This window comes from Acartia tonsa, chromosome 11 (genome assembly GCF_053477335.1).
Source record: "Acartia tonsa isolate MP-2025a chromosome 11, ASM5347733v1, whole genome shotgun sequence".
Lineage (NCBI taxonomy): Eukaryota > Metazoa > Arthropoda > Copepoda > Calanoida > Acartiidae > Acartia > Acartia tonsa.
The window spans coordinates 17,545,457-17,564,610 of record NC_137270.1 but is presented as its reverse complement, the minus strand read 5'-3'; the positions used below and the strand labels follow the sequence as shown (position 1 = coordinate 17,564,610).

General features: G+C 32.5%; 1 protein-coding gene across 1 annotated transcript in view; it reads left to right on the top strand.

Moving 5' to 3' along the window:
• The first annotated feature begins 7,372 nt into the window (after window positions 1-7,372).
• LOC145331155 (G-protein coupled receptor moody-like) overlaps window positions 7,373-19,154 on the top strand; it is a 51,282-nt gene continuing 39,500 nt past the window's right edge. The window contains exons 1-2 of the mRNA XM_080175780.1: window positions 7,373-7,482; window positions 12,601-12,711. Coding sequence (XP_080031906.1) covers window positions 7,417-7,482; window positions 12,601-12,711 — 177 coding nt within the window. The 5' untranslated portion in view covers window positions 7,373-7,416. The remainder of the gene's footprint in view (window positions 7,483-12,600; window positions 12,712-19,154) is intronic.

Below are 19,154 nucleotides of genomic sequence, written 5' to 3'. Positions count from 1 at the left end.
CGACGTTTGGCCAAATAGTATTATATTTCTACAGCTAACCTATGAGTTAGGATTTCCTAACTCTTACATATTCATTTATATCTATGTGAGGTATGAGGGAAGTGGTTTCAGTGCTCAACAGGAACTTTAAGGGAAAACATCCACTACACTTTTAGAGTAGATTCGCTACTAATAATCAAATATGCAACCATAATCAATAATTTCTAAAAAGGTGCGTCCAAGTTTCTAGTTAATAACAGAATAGACCAACTTATTCAAGAGTTCACCATTGCTAAAGTTAACTAATAATTAGGATCTAGTGCAGTTCAAAGTAAAATGATCCTGGTGACGATTATCTCCAAAAATCTAGGAACTTTGGAAATAATCGTAACCAAGAACATTATGACGTGAACTGCTCAAGATCCAATTGTTAATATGTATAATTACTTTAAATTTAATAATTTGTGCCATTTAACTTATGTTCAGCTGATTAGATTTGAAACATAGCCTTTGCGGTATATTCTGTATTGCAACAATTATTGCTTGAAATACATTTTATTTTCTCATATTTATTTGTCATTTTTCACTGGAAAAGGTTTTCAGTGCATCGCATTATAGACAATTTTGCGTGGATATTAAAGAAAATTTTAATATTACACAATAAAAAAACTGTAGTTTTGATTCCTGGAAAATGGAAAATGTGATGCTATATAAGATTTTTTAGTATGGCTGAGAACCGTTTCTAATTCAGCGGATATCAATCAGTTTTAAAGTCATACTTGAAAATTGTATATCATCCTTTTTAACCCACTTTGGATTTTCAAAGGGGTCTTAAGAGGAGAAAATATTAATATAAAAATGAATTTGTATCGCATATAAATTATTATTTTTAAAGTAGTTATATCAAAAATGTGTTAAAAACAATAAAAGCTACAGTATCTATAAAATAACATATATTTTTTTTCAGTATGGCTTCGAAACCGAATAATATCCGTTGAATTAGAACCGGTTCTTAGCCATGCTAAAATATCATGTATCGAATCGTATTACAGACAATTTTCCAGGAATATTAAAATAAAAACCATAACATTAATACTAATTTTGTTAGTCACTGTTAGTTCGGCCGCTCGGGTCTAATAAAACTGGTTTTAATCTTATAATTTTCAATTAAATATTCATGGAAAATTGTCTATAATACGATGCGATAAATAACTACTATAGAAAGATAAATGAAGAAGTTGTGTGTACTAAAATAATAAATATATTTATAAAATTTTTTATATTTATCATCCGGCCTTTAATAAAAGTAACGAGGTTTGTTTGTCTCTCTCTGGGTCTGCATCGAAATATATTGCCAACCGATTAAAATCCCTATATGACCTTCCTTTAAAGTGAAGCTTCTTATAGGTCAGGGGAAGGTATTGACTATTTTGGGGAAGGATATCTCTAAGGGGGAATACCCAGGAATAGGTATAACCAACAAGCAAAATAAATCTAAAATAATATTTGGGGGGGTAAATGTATATGTCGTCAATTTTACGATGTGTTGCCCCCAACGACAGCGGAAAAACACGTATAGGTTTCGTTATTTTTTTCCGAATTAATTTCGTTATTGGTAGAAGCTGGGGAATACCCCTGTCTTATTAGAACAAGGGTTGCAAAAACCATGAAAGCAAATTGAATTGGACAAACAATGGTAATAATTAATTTAGACATTATTGTAAAGTTTCTAGGCTCAACAGTTACATTATTTTGCTTTACTTTCCCAGAAATCATCATTTTAGAAATTATGTTATAGTAATAATTCTCTAATTCAGAGCTAGTTATAGAAAAAGTAATTCTAATATAATTACATATGTGTATGAATGAACGAATGATGACCTATATCTTTGGTTATTTTTTATTTTCACGGATTTTTCCTACGTGTCTATCATTAACTCTTTCGTGATGTTTCCACCAAGCAAGGAATTTTAATCATTACTTAACTAGTTTCTTCGCCCCTAGCCTCTATGGGAGAGAGATGTTAGTCATAATTTAGCCTAAAACCACCCTAAGGCACTTATGAATCTTCCCTGAATAGTTCAACTTGTAAGGACCAACAATTTCAGGTATCTTTAGCTTCAGACAAAAAGACCTTACTACTTTATATTGAAAACCTCATACCCCAACAATATATTGGCCTATACAGAGATGATGGACTAGCAGTGACAAATTTGAGTGGCCCAGGCGCCGAAAGTTTGAAGAAAAAAGTCACCCAACATTTTAAATCACTTGGCTTTCAAATAACAACAAACATATGCATAAAAGTTGTGAATTTTTTAGACACAACTTTAAACCTTAACAATGGAACACACAAACCATTCAGGAAAGAAACAAATCCTCCATGTTACATTAACACAAAGTCATGTCACCCTGCTAATGTAATCAAACAACTTCCCAATATGATAGAAAACAGAATTTCTGAGCTATCAAGTAATCAAACGATTTTTGAATCAGAGAAAGCCAAGTATGAAAAAGCTTTAAAAGCCTCAGGTTACAAGCATACTTTAACATACAAACAACAACAACAAAATCGAAACACTTTGCCAAAGAACAGAAAAAGGAAAGTAATTTGGTTCAATCCTCCATACAACTCTGCAGTAAAAACTAACATTGCCAAGGAGTTCTTGAAGCTAGTTGACAAACACTTCCCAAAAAACTCACCACTTCACAAATACTACAACAGAAACACATTGAAAGTTTCATATTCAACAATGGCTAACATGGGAAGTATAATCCAAAGCCATAATAAAAAACTACTGGGTGAATCAAACCTACCTACAGAAAAGGGTTGCAACTGTAGGAATCCACAAGATTGCCCCCTGGATGGAAAATGCCTTACAGAAAGTTTAGTATACAAAGCCCTTGTCACAGATGAAACGAACCAAACTAAATACCAATATATAGGGCTGTCATCTGGACCTTTTAAAAACAGATACTACAAACACTTACACTCATTTAGACACAACAACAATGGTACCAAGCTTTCTGACTGCATTTCAAAGCTTAAAGAACAGAACAAGCCACACAGCCTAAAATGGTCAATAAAAGCCCTTGCAACGACTTACAACCAAAACTTCAAGAAATGCCAATTATGCCTGACAGAATGTGTTTCCATTGCCCATGCTTCAAAATCAACCACAACATCACTCAACATGAGAAATGAAGTCATCAACCACTGCATACATCGAAAAAAGTACTTACTGGACCAAACTTAACCTTATATGGCCATATCATAGCAATTTTTTTTATATATATCATGCATAATATTCATTACTACAAAGTACATATTGCCTTTTTATGTGTTAAATAAAAAATATTAGTCATAGTTTAAATGCTAAAATTTAAATACCTCACCTCTTTCCCTTCTTATTATGCAAAATTACCCCCCCCCACTCGTTCCTTACCTCCACTGCAAGAAAAAAATCATCTTTTGTTTTTAATAAACAGTATAGAATTTATGCTCATTAAAGCATCATGTATTTTTATTTATCTAACTGAAGATTGTTCTTGACATGAAACACTGTGTATTGGACTTATCAAATAAAAATAACATGTTTAATTAAACTGTGTTGATCACTCTATGTTACTTTATATTATAGGAAAGAAAGGAGCTGTGTACTTGAAAGGTCAGCGCTTTGGGATAGAAAAAGTCTAAAACCAGTTGAAGATTTTAGTTTGGACAAACGCCCATGTGAAGATTTTATAATGTTTAAAGAATAGCGTCGCAATCAAAATTATGGTTTTTGCTGTTTTTAAAGAGAACCATAATTTTGAGAGAGATTAAGTATACGTAGACCATCGGATATACGGCGGGTTCTTAAATTATTTTAACAGCACAATTGTGTGCTTTTATACACTGGTATCGTCATGTGATATTACCCAATAAGAAGGATGCTAGGAACCGCCAATACGGAGACGAGAGGAGCATTACGGAGTACCAAGCGCTCACTTTCATCACATTAGAGGCGGCATCCATAGTAGTTTGGTTGCAGTAGATTTACAGCACAATGACTTTATGTTTGAGGTTGTATTCTATTGTGATTTTAGGGTAAAGCCACTATAGAACCCGTAATATAATTTCTCCGCCAACGGAGACAAGATTGTGTGTGTGTGCGTGTAAATGTGTGTGTAATAATGATGATTTTGTTGGCAGTTATTTTTGTGCTTAGCTGGAGAATAATCATATTTAATATATTAGATTATCTAGAAAATAAAAATAAATTTAGAGCTGCACAGTTACTCTATAACTAGCTTATGTATTTTGTCATGTTATCCCTCTATTCTTATAAATATTAAAGGAGGTTCACATTTTTTAATGATTATTGTTGGCTTTAAAGATTTGAAAAATTTATATTTGATAATGATATAATGGATTTATTTTTATTTATACTTACTTCGCGCACTAAATTATTTTTTATTACAGATATGGTTGATTTTATAAGTTGATTGATAAATTAATTAAAAACAATTATCTATAATACAAAGTAGAATGATGTCTGTCCGTCCGTCCGTCCCTTAAGGTCTCGGTAACTTAGGGAATATACCTACTGGTCCTGTGGTGAATGGTGATTTTAGGCTTTTTTTCTTGGGGGTGGGACAAACCCAACCCCCCCCCCACCTCCCAAAAAAATGAAACCCTTTCCATTTAAAAAAAAAAATTATTTGAAATTAGTGGTGGCATCTCCAGAGGTACTTGATTTTTTTTAAAATTACCTCTTAGGGCATCGCCCCTAGAGGCTAGTGGCGATGCCGCTAGTATGGATGTATAGACCGATTAATCCTTATAATAAAGTAACAGGATGTTTGTGTGTCTGTGTGTTTGTGTGTTTGTATGTTTGTACCGAAGGATCTCGCTAATTGCTGAACCGATCGGGTTCTCCTTAACAGGGTAGCTTCTCATAGGTCCCGGGAAGGTTTATAACTATTTTCTTGGGGGGTGGAACACCCAAAACCCCCCCAAAAAATGAAAAATCCCCCCCCAAAAAAATTAAAATTTTTTTTTTTTTTTAACTAATATGAAAAGTGAGGGGGGGGGAGGGCACTCCCTTCCCCCCAAAAAAAATTTTCGCCCCCCCCCAAATTCATTTTTACTTTTTCTTTTAAAATCTATAATAAGAAATTGAATTATTAAATTCAACTCTCTCCTCAAGTGCCCCTAGAGGCCTCTAGGGGCGTAGCCGCTAGTATACATATTGTATTAAGATAAAAGGTTATACAAAGAAAAATATAACTGATTGTTTCTCCACTAGCCTCTAGGGGTCCGCAGGGATTGTTGAGAAAAATAGCCTAAAACTACCCAAGACATTTCTAAAGCTACCCCAAAGAGTACAACCGTCAGACCAGTAATTACCAGTCAAAAGCTTCAGACAAACGAACAAAACTACTTTACATTATATGATAAATGATTATTTCGAATTGAATTTTAATTAAACTTAAAATATAACACAGCTTGACATCAGCAAAGCGTTTGCTAGTTTTATTGTACTGTAAACATTAAAATAAAAAAAAGAGGGCCCAGGAGATAATATGTAGCTCTGCCCATAGGGCGAGTACCCTGTCCTGATTTTGCATTGGGTCTTTGAAATCAGCTAATAGCATCGGAATGCATCAGCCTAGTCCCTAAAAAAGAACAAAGCAATTTGCTACCAGACTAAAAACACAAACCTATAATTTGCTACCAGACTAAAAACACAAACCTATAATTTGCTACCAGACTAAAAACACAAACCTATAATTTGCTACCAGACTAAAAACACAAACCTATAATTTGCTACCAGACTAAAAACACAAACCTATAATTTGCTACCAGACTAAAAACACAAACCTATAATTTGCTACTAGACTAAAAACACAAACCTATAATTTGCTACCAGACTAAAAACACAAACCTATAATTTGCTACCAGACGAAAAACACAAACCTATAATTTGCTACCAGACTAAAAACACAAACATATAATTTGCTACCAGACTAAAAACACAAACCTATAATTTGCTACCAGACTAAAAACACAAACATATAATTTGCTACCAGACTAAAAACACAAACCTATAATTTGCTACCAGACTAAAAACACAAACCTATAATTTGCTACCAGACTAAAAACACAAACATTTAATTTGCTACCAGACTAAAAACACAAACCTATAATTTGCTACCAGACTAAAAACACAAACATATAATTTGCTACCAGACTAAAAACACAAACCTATAATTTGCTACCAGACTAAAAACACAAACCTATAATAAATACTTTTATCAATAATCAGCGCTGTTATTTAGAAAGAGAGGGGACAATAGGCTGTTTATTACACTAGTCTTCAAAGTTTTATAATAACCTTTTCATATTGATTGACTTAATAAATTTTGGGACTTAGTGAATTTTGATTGGTTGGATCATCAAGCTGAGTGTTCAAGCGTTTCAAGCCCTAATTTTAATCTACATTAGGGTAATTTTGTGTATAATCATTGGGGATATTCATCAATTAATTTATAGACCATTGTCTTATCCCTTTAGATCCCTGGCTGTTATTACTCACCTAGTTGATAAAAACCAGTGACACACTTGTAATCAACTTTTTTAGAAAAACAAATATATTTATTGTATCGTAGCTACTATATAATAATTGTTAAGAGGTTACAACAAAAAGACAAATAAAGTAACTGTAAAATTCCTGTGTAAAACCTGAAATTATTACAATTTTTTATTTGTTTGGGGGGTTGGGGGATTGGGGGGGGGGGGTGAATAAAAGTTTTGTATCCCCCCAAAATTTTGAACCTTAGTGGTAAAATTTACATATTAAGGAGGAAGTATGGGTTAAAATCCAAACTTTTAAAATATTTGATAAAAGGGTGGAGAAGGAAATTATTTAAATTTTTGCAAGGAGAAAGTCACGTCTTTTCTTTGCTACTCCCTGCCCTTTACATCGCTGATTATCAATTTTAAACCTAGCCTAAAATAATCACAATAAAGTTGTTTACTTTTTGTTGAAACAAAGTTGTCAAAAGAATATTCTATGCTATTTTTCTCCTCAAAAAGATGCGATATTACTGGATGTAGTCATCCCTATTTATTTTGTCTAGATAAAGTAATCATTTTAATAAATATCTGACCTAGTAGATTCAATTATATTGCAACGTTTTATAATACAATAAAACATAGACAATGTCTTAAAGAAGCGAAAACAAATAGGCCCAAAAAAGTAGGAACAGTAAATTGATATACATAAATAGAATAAGAAAGTTTAAAGTTGTGATGTATAGATACTGAGCCAGCTAGACATAAAGATCGATTGATAGTTAGTTGGAAAGATAAATAGATAAAGGCAAATAAACTTATGTTTTAATTCTAAGTTACAGATAATTTGAATTAGAGAATTACTACAGATTAAAATAATGGAAAATATTACAATTTCTTCCGAAGATGATTGGGAAGCAAACTTGGATTTGGTTTTATTTAAGGTACATTAATTATTAAAGAAACTTAGTTTTCTTTTTAAGTACATGACTATAACCAATTCTTTGATTGAACTGCTTTTGTTTTTAAAGTTTTGCCTGTTTAAAACCAAGGCATTTCTGACAGTCTAAAAATAAAAATCATCGATTCTTCAATTAAAGACTAAAACCCCCCACCTCTTGTTTTTCAAATTTTTGGAAAAAAAACTTAATAATAGCTTCTGTCCATCCGTCTGAAGCTTAAGATCTTGGCAACCACTGAACCGATTGGATTCTACTTTTCAGGAAATATATCTACTGGTCCTGTGGTGGTTTTAAGCTATTTTCTTGGGGGGGGGGGGGGGGGGGTTGACACCCCCAACCCCCCAAAAAACAAAACAAACCTACAATTTTTTTATAGATTTTTTTTGCATATGTTTTGCGAATTCGCCATTTATTAGCGAAAATTTGCGACCCATTCGCAATTTTTTCGGCTAGGTAGGTAATAGAAGATAAAGATGTAATGATTCATATACTTACATCATTTTTTTACGCACCTACATAATTTTTTGCATTACCTCTTGGGGCAAAGCCGCTAGTATAAACATAATATAATAGGATAGAGCAAACTGTTTCTAAAAGGTGTAAATAAATTAGAAAGTATATTTAGTTGTGTAAAGATAAAGGAAGAGATTTCCTTAATATCTTTGTTTCTTTTTTTAGAACATCATACAAAGTTGGGTTACGAACTTTACTTTGGCTCTTAACATTAGAGTAAAACACTAGAGGGGGTAGGGGTTAAATAACTATATGTCCCCATCCCAAGGACCTTGTGCCGACTCTCAATTGGATCTTTGAAAATCAACCAATAGTGTCGGGAATTTTAACACAGCCATAAGCAGATAACAATCTAGCCGACGAAAAGGGTCCTTGAAATATGGAGGCAGGTAGTTATCTGTATATACATCTACACTATAGATCTGTTGTCTTAACACTAATATGTTATGTTATACAAGTGGCAGCGCCATTAGCATCTAGAGGGCTCTGTATTGATACTGGTAGATAGGGGACATAAAAGTAGCCTAAAGGATTACATCAAAAATTAAAATAGCCTAAAACCATCCCTTAACCTGTGTGAAGCTTCCTTATAAATAAGAACTTAATCAATTTAGTAGTTCTCAAGCTTCAGACAAAAAACCTGAGTACTTTATATAAATGGATTTACTATTATCGGATATTTTTTAGTTTAAAAAAATTTGTCTCAACAAGGTTTGATACCCTCTTGTGTCCTCCAGGATCTTTGAAGATTAAAAAAAAATTTATTGAACCTAAAAAGTCACTTAATGCAAGCTATTTTTTAAGTTGCAAAATTAAAAACTGAAGCTAGTAAAAGTGGCTGACTCAGATTATGACGTCAAAAAAAATTAACCAATGAGAGGCCACTATAAATTTTACCATTGGTTAATTACTGGCCTCTTATTGGTTAATTTTTTTGACGTCATAATCTGAGTCAGCCACTTTTACTAGCTTCTAAAAACTAATTAAATTATTAAAAGGAAATAAAAAACTTTTTGGTAAATTTACTACGGACTTGACTTTAAATCTTTAAATCCAGCCAAAAATGCTGGATTAAGCCTTTGGCGATTTTTAGAAATGTTTCATTTTTGTATCACCTCCACTTTTATTACTATGATTTAGATAAGGCTCAAACACCTATCTGACCTTCACGTTATTATGATTTCAAGGGATCTATCATCTGACAACAAAAATGATTCATCAAGTCCTAAACCTAACTTGACTCATAATTTATCAATTTGGGCCAAAACCTATCAAATTTAGAAAATATAGGAAATAAAGAAAGAAATATTATGTAAGAATTAGGGGGAATAGTCCCTTTCGTGGCAACGCCCCTTAAGGAGCGATTCGTCGTATTTTTAAAATGGCCTTTAATAGGTTATTTTAGGTTAGGTTAGGTTGTATTGTTAGGTGATTGCCCCACAGGGTTAGGCAATTGGTCCCGCAGGTTTAGAGCCCTCCGCAGGGGCTAGAAATAGAAGAAAAGCTACTGTGAAAAAAAACGAAGAATCACCTCATAAGATGCATTGCCACGAAAGGGACTAAATTAGAAAACCCTAGCGTCTAGACATATTTTAGGATTTGGCCCTTTTATTATTTAAAATAAAGTTTTGATGACCTACACCCAATATGCCGAGAATGCATGTAAGTTTAAAAGTACAAGGGAAAATTACCACAAACATATTAAAAAGTTTAATTTTTATTTTGTTTCCAAATATCTGTTTTGCACATTTAATCCTTATAAAAAATAACAGGATCAATGTGTGGGTCAATGTGTACTGAAGGACCTTGCGGAACAGATATGGTTCTCCTTACAATGTAAATTCGATTAAAGTCCATATGCACCGTACAAAATCATACTCAAAACTAACCTCCCAAACAATATTTTTTGCAAAAGTTCCTTAAAAATAATTGTTCAGATGCAATATCTAATTTATCCGTGAATTACTACAATAGTCTTATTTACCAAGAAGGGAGGGGACATTGGAGGTAAATTACATCGGTACCCAAAGTTTTTAAAACACTTTATCCTATTAGTTGGCTAAATAACTGTGTGTCCTTTGATTAATTTTGATTGATTGGTTTCAAACTAATAGTGTCAAAACTATTTTAACCTACAAAAGGGGTAATTTTGTTTATAGTAAATGGGAATATAAATCAATTTATAGTCCATAGTCTTATCCCTTAAGATCCCTGCATTTTACCATGGACGTAATAATACACAAGTCAGCAATCATAATCCTTTTACATTTATCATATAACGACAATAATCTTATATTTAGAAGTATAATAAAAGCTTTTTATAGTACCTAGAAATAACGTCATTTTGGCCTATAATAAGCCTATTAAAATGTATATTGGCCATTGGTAATTTAGTCTATGTAATGGTCTATCGTTGGTCTTTTGTATTGTATGACGTCATTTTTTATAAGCACTATAAACAGCTTCGTATAGGATAATACTCATAAAAATTTGGAAGGTTTTAGACGTGTGATACTTATCTTTTTTCATTGGTAAATTTAAACTTTTCAAATGTGTCCTTAATGGTATATTGGATTTTTTACTTGTTTTTTTTTACAGTTAAATAATTTAAAATTTAGGTTTAAAGAAACCTGATGGGATAATATAGTATTTTTGTGCATTTTTCATTGGTCAATATCATTTTAAGATAATGCTTACTGGATGTTTTGATTAGCTTTCTTTGACCAATAAGGTTCATTCTTATTTAAAAGGACCATTCAGATTGAATTGTTCAAAGTACAGGTTTTAAATAACATTATTTTCGGGTTATTCTGGTTGGGTGTTACAGATTCAAGTAGTTTTCTTTGACCAATTAGATCCATTCTTATTCATAGGGGTCATTCTGATTGGATTGTTTAAAGTACAGGTTTTAAATAACCTTTTTCAAGGATTATCCAGATTGGATGTTATTGAGTGTATTTGCTTTCTTTGACCAATGAGATCCATTCTTATTTATAAGGACCATTATGATTGGGTGGTTCAAAGGACAATTTTTAGATTACCTCATTTTAGGATTATTCTGATTGGATGTTTTTGACCAATGAGATCCATTCTTATTCATAAGGACCATTATAACTGGATGGTTTCAGTAAAAATTCGAAATAATCTTCTAATTCGATGTTATTGAGAGGATCTTTCTTTGACCAATGAGATCCAATCTTTTTTAAAAGGACCTTTCTGATTGGATGGTTCAAAGTATATGATTCAAATTAGGGTTGAGCCGGATATCCGGCCATTTTCAATAATCGGCCGTATACCGGATATTAAAACTATCCGGCAATATAATCTTTTATATTTTTAAAAATCTTAAATGGCTGTAATTTTCTTATTATTAAAGCTAGAAGAACAATTTTTTCTGAATATGTTTATCTTTATGTAAATTTTATATTACAAATACCAAAACATAAATTTTGGCGGTGGCAGCAGTACTTGGCAGCTGCCAGCCGCAAACCGACGGTTGGCAGGTAAACGGCAACGGATTTTATGAAATTGTAATATGTCATGAAGATATATAAAAAAGCCTAAGTTTAAAATTTGAAATCTTCAAGTAAAAATTTGCGGTCACAAGAACCGTTTAAAGATTTATGGAGACCTGGAGGTTCAGGACTTGTAGGATTATACCTGGAACATGAAATCGACTTGATATATATTTCATATAAGGATGTACGACTATAGGATATTTTAGTATTAGATAACATGAAATGCTTTGTTTAAGTAAAAAAAAAATATTTTTACTTTTTACCTGAATGACCTTACCAGGTTTGCTGGCATCCTGTGCCCGCCAGGAAGGAGGTATTAAAAAATTTCAACTATCAGTTATGTGTCATACCCATATTTCGAAAGTCACTAAGTTATAGCCCTCTACCTCTATACACAGAAAATGGGATAGAAAAAAACAGAGGGGGGGGGGAGGCATTTAACGCCACCTCCCCGCCCATCCTCCAACCGTTGATACTACAGATTGAGGGTAGTAGTAGTTCATTAGATTAATTGCTAAGAAGAAAGATCATATAATAGTTACTTAATTTTTAAGTTTTGACCTTAATTTTTTATAATAAAACACCAGTTTATAAAGAAATTTTTTTTGCAGGTATAGTCCCTTTCGTGGCATCGCCCCTTAAGGAGCGATGATTCGTATTTTCACAGTAGCTTTCCTCCTATTTCTAGCCCCTGCGGGGGGCTCTAACCTTGCGGGGCCAATTGCCTAACCCTGCGGGGCAATCACCTAACCAATATATAACCTAACCTAACCTAAAATGACCTATAAAAGCAATTTTAAGAATACAACAAATCGGCCCTTAAGGTGCGTTGCCACGAAAGGGACTATATCCTTTTTTGATACTTTAATATGCAGGAATTTGGCCGGTTATCCGGACGGATATCCGGTAATTTGGCCGGATAACCGGATATTTGCCTGATATTCGGCGTTGGCCGGATATCCGGCCGGATACCGGATATCCGGCATTTGAAATCAGCCGGATATCCGGTGTCCGGTATCCGGCCAAAAAAATATCCGGCCCAACCCTAATTCAAATTATTTTATTTTAGGATTATCCAGATTGGATGTTGTGGAGTGGATTTGTATGTTGTCTGTTCTTCATCCTGTTTGGATTACCTGGAAATCTTATAACCATTCTGGCTCTGTATAAGTGTAAAAAGGTAACAATTATCAAAAAGCAGCACAGATCCTAAACAACGGCTTTGTATGTTTGTTTAGACTTAATTGTAATTACACAACTGTATTTTAAAACATGCCAAATATAATGAGCATTGAAAAACGTGCCCCTCCCCCACTAACTCTTATTTTTGAAAATAACGAGGTTGGAGGGGTTAATTTATTGTTTGTTTGTCTATTACTCTAGTTCAGGTTAGGAAATCATACACAGGGTAGTCCCGCAAAGGGATATTTTCAGTGCTTCAAAAAAACTTTGAGAGAAAGCACCATTTATTTAGATCCATAATATCCCTTTCAAACCCCAGCAAGTTGTTTGTCATGTGGTACATATAGTTTTAGATGAATAATATCTATGCTTGTTAAAAAATGAAATTTATATTAGTCTCATTTGACATTACCATAACAATAGATTCTGATTTATGTTCTCTGTGAAATAAGCATTCTTAAAATTTCTTAATCTCCAACCAAAAAGAAAGAAAAACAGGGTTAGAGGCAAACATTCAAAAATAATTTGCAGATAATGGCAGCTTTTGTTTTTTCTTGTCTTTTATGGTCTATTTTACACAATACTCAATCAAACTTAAAAAGGATTTTTAGCACATGAAGATTTTGTTTAATTCAACTATTTGTTGCTAACCCTATTTTGTGGATTAACTATTTTTACTAAGATGTGTCTACTTTGCAGTCATTAATAGGTTCGGATTGTTCCTACATTCTGTTTTTATTGGCCCAGTTAAGGAATTGACCATCTATATTTTCTTTTTTCTCTTTTGGTTATTTTTCAACTTTTTCAGCTTTGATACCAAATTTATAATACGTTGACATATGCTTCGAAATAAAAGATTATTTAGAAATTACATTAAAAAGGTTTCTAAGGGAAAACTATCGCTCGACCACAGCAATTCGCTTGGATGAGAATTTTTTCGTTTGCGGTTGTAGGTTTCTAAAAATCTCTTTAAGACATTTGGTTGTTGCTTTGAAAATATTTTAGATACTTTAAAAATGTGAATTAATGCGGCCCTGGCTGCCGAGCCTTGAAGAAAACCTCATTAGGAATCAAATTTATGAATTCTCGGCTTTCAAATGTATACATTTATGTCACTGCACAGTGAGGCAGGGTAGGACTAAAATATAAAGGGTGTTACAAAAATACAAATTGCTTCACATTTTCCAGTAAAAAAACTACAGTTTTGGTCCTAGTTATAATAAATTAACCCAACTCATGCTTAAATAATGACAATAAAACATTAATCTATGGTGAATTTGCTTACATCCTCAGGGCATACTAGCTTGAAAAAATATACACTGTGCTGGGAAAAGGAAAAGCAAAATTCGTAATTAGGGCTAGGCCAACGAACTTTGGTGCCCTATAAACTTTTCACTTTTTAATATTGTTTTTTTATTGTTATTATTTGAGATTGAATTGTAATATCTTATTAACTATACCACCAATACTGTAGTTTATATGGAAAACTTTTTAATTTTTGAAAAAAATACTAAATTTAATACTTAGATTGGCCTGTATATAATTAGATCCATTTTTAAGATTTTACCCCACAGTGCACTGGGGCAAAAAGTGTCTCAAAGATTAATTGATATAAAAACTCAGGTTAGGAGAATAAATCTCATGCGTGTTTCTTTTAGATTTTAAAAACACAATAATTTTTCAGCGCTTTTACATAAAGTACCTTGTTGAGCACTGAAATTCCCCATCGGCTTTTTTATCCGAGACGGATAGCTTTTTTCGTTAACTTAGGCATTTTAGAATTGTCCTTTCTATTTCAAACTTTACATGGAGATTCCTGTAGTAGAATGGTTCCATTTAAAAAGCATAGCAACTCTATAATCTTTACCAGAATGTCCGTACGTCCATTTTAAACATGTTGATTTTTCTATATTTTTAACAACAAATATTTATGTGATCTAATTTTCCGAATGATATGATTTTTTGTATATTGATTCCTGGGACAACAAATTATAATGTTATAAGCGAAGCAACTCTATAATCAAGTCCTAAATATGTAAGTATGTCCATTAACATTATCCTGTATAAAGCAGTCTTTCAACAATTTACTTACAATTTTGCTTCGACTGTTATACATTTATATTCTGATTATTCAGTTCTGACACTATTCAAGTGTTAATGTCCGTTTGTCCTACCGTTTCAGAGCTTCGCTTTTATGCATGTTGTCATCCTTGTTAAAATAGGAAAGGTTGGGTGGGGTAGGTTTATGTTTGTTCCAGTTAGGTTAGGTTATATTGGGTATGCAGCAAAGGAACTCTATATTTAACTCAGATTGTCCATCCGTCTTACCGTCTGTCCGCTATAAAGAAAATGAGATGTACTTAGCTGCCTATAAAGCTAGATCTCTGATATTTTTTACCAACGTTTCCCAACTTGTTCTTCGCCACCCATGGATTTTGTTGTCCTTGATTTCTTTAAGCAAAAGAAGCGAACAGGGAAAATTATAGAGTGAAAGAATTTTAGAATAGCTTACACTTATTTTTTTAGGTTGATACATTAAAATAGTTATAAGTAGTTAATACGAATTAAAAGCACAGAATGAGAACAAGTATGCCAACATCCACAATTAGCAAAGCACAAAAATAGTCGATGGACCAACGGACAAAGTGAGTTATAGAGCAGGTATTTTTTATCATAATAAAGATACATGCCTTTAAAGTTAAAAATCACGAAACTTTTTTGCATAAAATCTGTAGTCTTTTGAAATATGACCGATGCTTTAAGGTGAGATGTATCTTAAATAAAAAAAATCAGCAGCCTATCTTGAATAGCAGTTGAAAAAATCACATTTCTTCCATAGTATTAAGGACCTACGGACGGACGAACCAACGGACAGACAGCAAACAAACAGAGTATATTATAGAGTAGACTCGGTACTAAGAAGAAATGGAAGGAAAATTATGTCTAATTAATTCTATTCTTATATATTTAGGTTAACAGTGAGATAATTAATTATATCCTTTTTCTAGAGTTAGACTTAAAAAGAAGAATACATTAATTTTGATTTCACTTACAGTGCAGTCTATATATAAGCCTTATCCTAATTAAATCAAGATTCAACAAAACAAACTTGAGCTCAAATGTTGGGGGAGGTGTGTAAAACCCTCTTCATTTGGAATTTGATTGTTTGTAAATTATTAACTATTGAAAATCCATATTTTTTACTTCGTTTTACTCTTATTTCGGTTAAAAGGTAAAGATATCTCAATAAAAGTCATTTGAATTGTATAATTGATTTTTTGGACTTAAATTAAAATAATTACAATGATAAAAGTATAGCCATACGAAGTATTTTTTTTATCAATACAAAACACAGCCCAAATATCATCGCATCTCTTCATTTGCAGAAAGGGGGGTAGGTTTTTTTTTATTTCTTTAGGTCAGGTTAGGTACCTATTATATTGGGTACCTAGTAGCCCTGCAAGGTTAGTTAAAATAAGGTAAATATATGCCCCGCAGTATATGCTGTGGGAAGAAATAAAAGAAGAGGTTTTTTCCCTTGACAATTATTTTGATGGAAAAAAATAAATATATTTTGAGGTATACAGCTTTGAGTTTACTTCCCTTCTCGCCGTGAATACTATATTAAATGTTTGAGAGAAAAGGATATGTCTAATTGGATGGGAAATGGTAATTGGTAGTACCAGAACATATCTCTAAAAGAGACATATTTTCTTTATATTATACTATTTTTTTTTATTTGATTGTGTGTCTTACTCTTTTCTAAACAGAATATTAATTTGTAAGTTAAAATGAACTTGTACATAGATTTGTTGCAAAATTATTTAAATAAAGGATACAGTAAAGGACATGTTTTCATTTTTAGTATTTGATTTTAAAGATGCCTTACTCATAATTACAAAAATCAGATGAATAGGATAATTAAAATATATAAAAATTTGTTGTCTAAAAAGTAAAAAACTAAGCATGTTTTACATAGATGTACTAGTCTAGTAATTATGGTGTTGCTACGCTTCCTAAATCGTACCTTTTTGTTTTAGGAATCATCATGCACAGTTTGAAATCGATAGGACAATTATAACATGTCTAAATTGAATGAGGACTTTTTCCCAAAAAAGAAGATTTAAATTTTGTTTGCTTTTTAGAATACATGTCTTAGTAAATATAAAGGGCCAGACTTTAACCATATAATAAAGGATTATGCCTTCTTAGTCGGTGTGCAATCACTTTCGCCGAAAAATGGGTGAAATAGAACAGCTAAAACAGAATAGCATCAATAGTCAAAATGATAAATAGCATCTAACATAAAAAATTATCCCTCGATAATTTCTTTTTATAAAATATTAATCCATATGTAAAAGTAACAGGATATATGTCTGTCTGTCTATCTGTGTGTATGTTGCAAAATATCACGCTAACAGCTTAGCCGATTTGGCACTCTACCAGTGAATCTTCTTTTAGGTCAGGGAAGGTAACTTCTCCTCCAAGAAGAAGTCGTCAGCTCCCCCCCCCCCCAAGAAAAAAAACTCTTTAATTTCATGACTAAAATTTAAAAATATTAAGTAAAACTGTAATATTTATAAACCCTTTTTGGTAAAACCAAACGCTTCGACTATATGCCTTCATGGTTTCTAGATTTTTGCGAGAATATGAAATTGCGCTTTTGATGTTTCACATTCTTAGCCAGCTTTGAAATGTCTATACACAAGAAAACCAGGAAGGGGAGGGGAAATTGGACTGTAATTTTATTGGTACTCAAAGTTCCACACGTATTCTATTTTGATCAGGCTGTAATAACTAGCAGTGTCCAATCTTTTACAGAAGGAGTAACTTTGCTTTTCATGATTTTGTGATGTTAGGCAATTTATCGTCCATTGTCATGTCCCTTAAGATCCCTGCAGTAAATGAGAATAAGAACAAATGAATATAAAACATAAGATATTTAAGAATAAATTAAAGCGAAGCTTTTGAAAATTAATATTTAAGTAATAAGAAATAAGAAAAAATTTAATCAATTTGTTTATTGTTTAAAAAAAGGTTTAAAAGTAATCGCATATTTTATCATTTTTTATCAACCTTCGAAAAAAATGTTCATTTTGCTATTTTCAGCTGTAATACTAATGCACATAGTAATCCTGGTTTGAAATGAAATTGAATCCGGTGAATAGGAACCGGTTCTTATCCATACGAAAAAACTATGTCTAGCATCGTATTATATCCAGCTTTCTACGAATATAGAAATGTACAATCATAAGATTAAAACCAGTTTTTTAGCCCGTGTCTTCAGCACCTCGGGGCTAAAAAGCTGGTTTTAATCTTATAATTGTACATTCTATATCCGCGGAAAGCTGTATATAATACGATGAGAGAAATAACTATTAAACCCTTATAGGGATACGACAATGGACGATTCATTAAGATGTACATACCCATATGAAACAAAATTACCCCTTCTGTAGATAAAAACTATTGGTTGTAAAGTTTGGACACTGTCAGTTTGAACCAACCAATCATGATTAATTAAAGTACCCAATGTGTTAAAAACGAAAAATCTTTTGGTACCTGCATAATTTACAGTCCAATTTCTCTTCACTCCCTGTATGAAACCTTCAAGTTTCTGGGTCATGGACAGAAAAACAAAATAATTTGTGAATATTATAATATCATGGCTCGCCTGCTGCGCACTATTGAACTGCGGAAGGACTGCAGTTTATGCGGTTTGTCTGCAATTGTATCTTAATATAAAAGAAACTAAATATCTTGTGTTTGTCTATACCGAAGGATCTCGGTAACCTCTGAAACGATATGGTTTTCTTTTACAATGAAGATTCTTAAAGGTCCTAGAAAGGTTTGAAATTATTTTAGGGGAGGGTACCACCTTCCCCGGAAGAGAAATCACCCCTAAAAAAATTAACTCCTAAATTTTTTTACTTTTTCTTTTTAACCAAAATAAAAATGGGAAAACGAGGAGTCGAATCTAACCACCCACCATCTCAAGTGCCCCTAGAGTCCTCTAAGGGCCGCCAGTCACAAATAAAGTGGCTGGTATAGTAGCTTTTTAGGCTACGGATGACCAAAAAGTTTAGATATATTATTCAGGGAGGGAGGGGACATTGGGCTGTTTATTACACTTGTTCCCAAAATTTTAAATTAACGTTTTCTTATTCGTTTTCTTACCAATTTTGGGGACTTTAATTTAAGTTTTTTTCATACGGATGGCCAAAAAGTTTAGAAAGTTGCACGTTTTAAATGCGTCTGCTTTATTGTATTTTTGGCATTATCACAACAGAATACAAAAACCGCTGCTAATTTTGGCTGCGGCTGCTGAACCATTGTATTGTGCACTTGGAAACTAAACAACAATATGTCATATCATTTAAATATCAAAAGAATATACAATAATAATATCCATATTTTTATATTTTTTGACCTTCTGGGGAA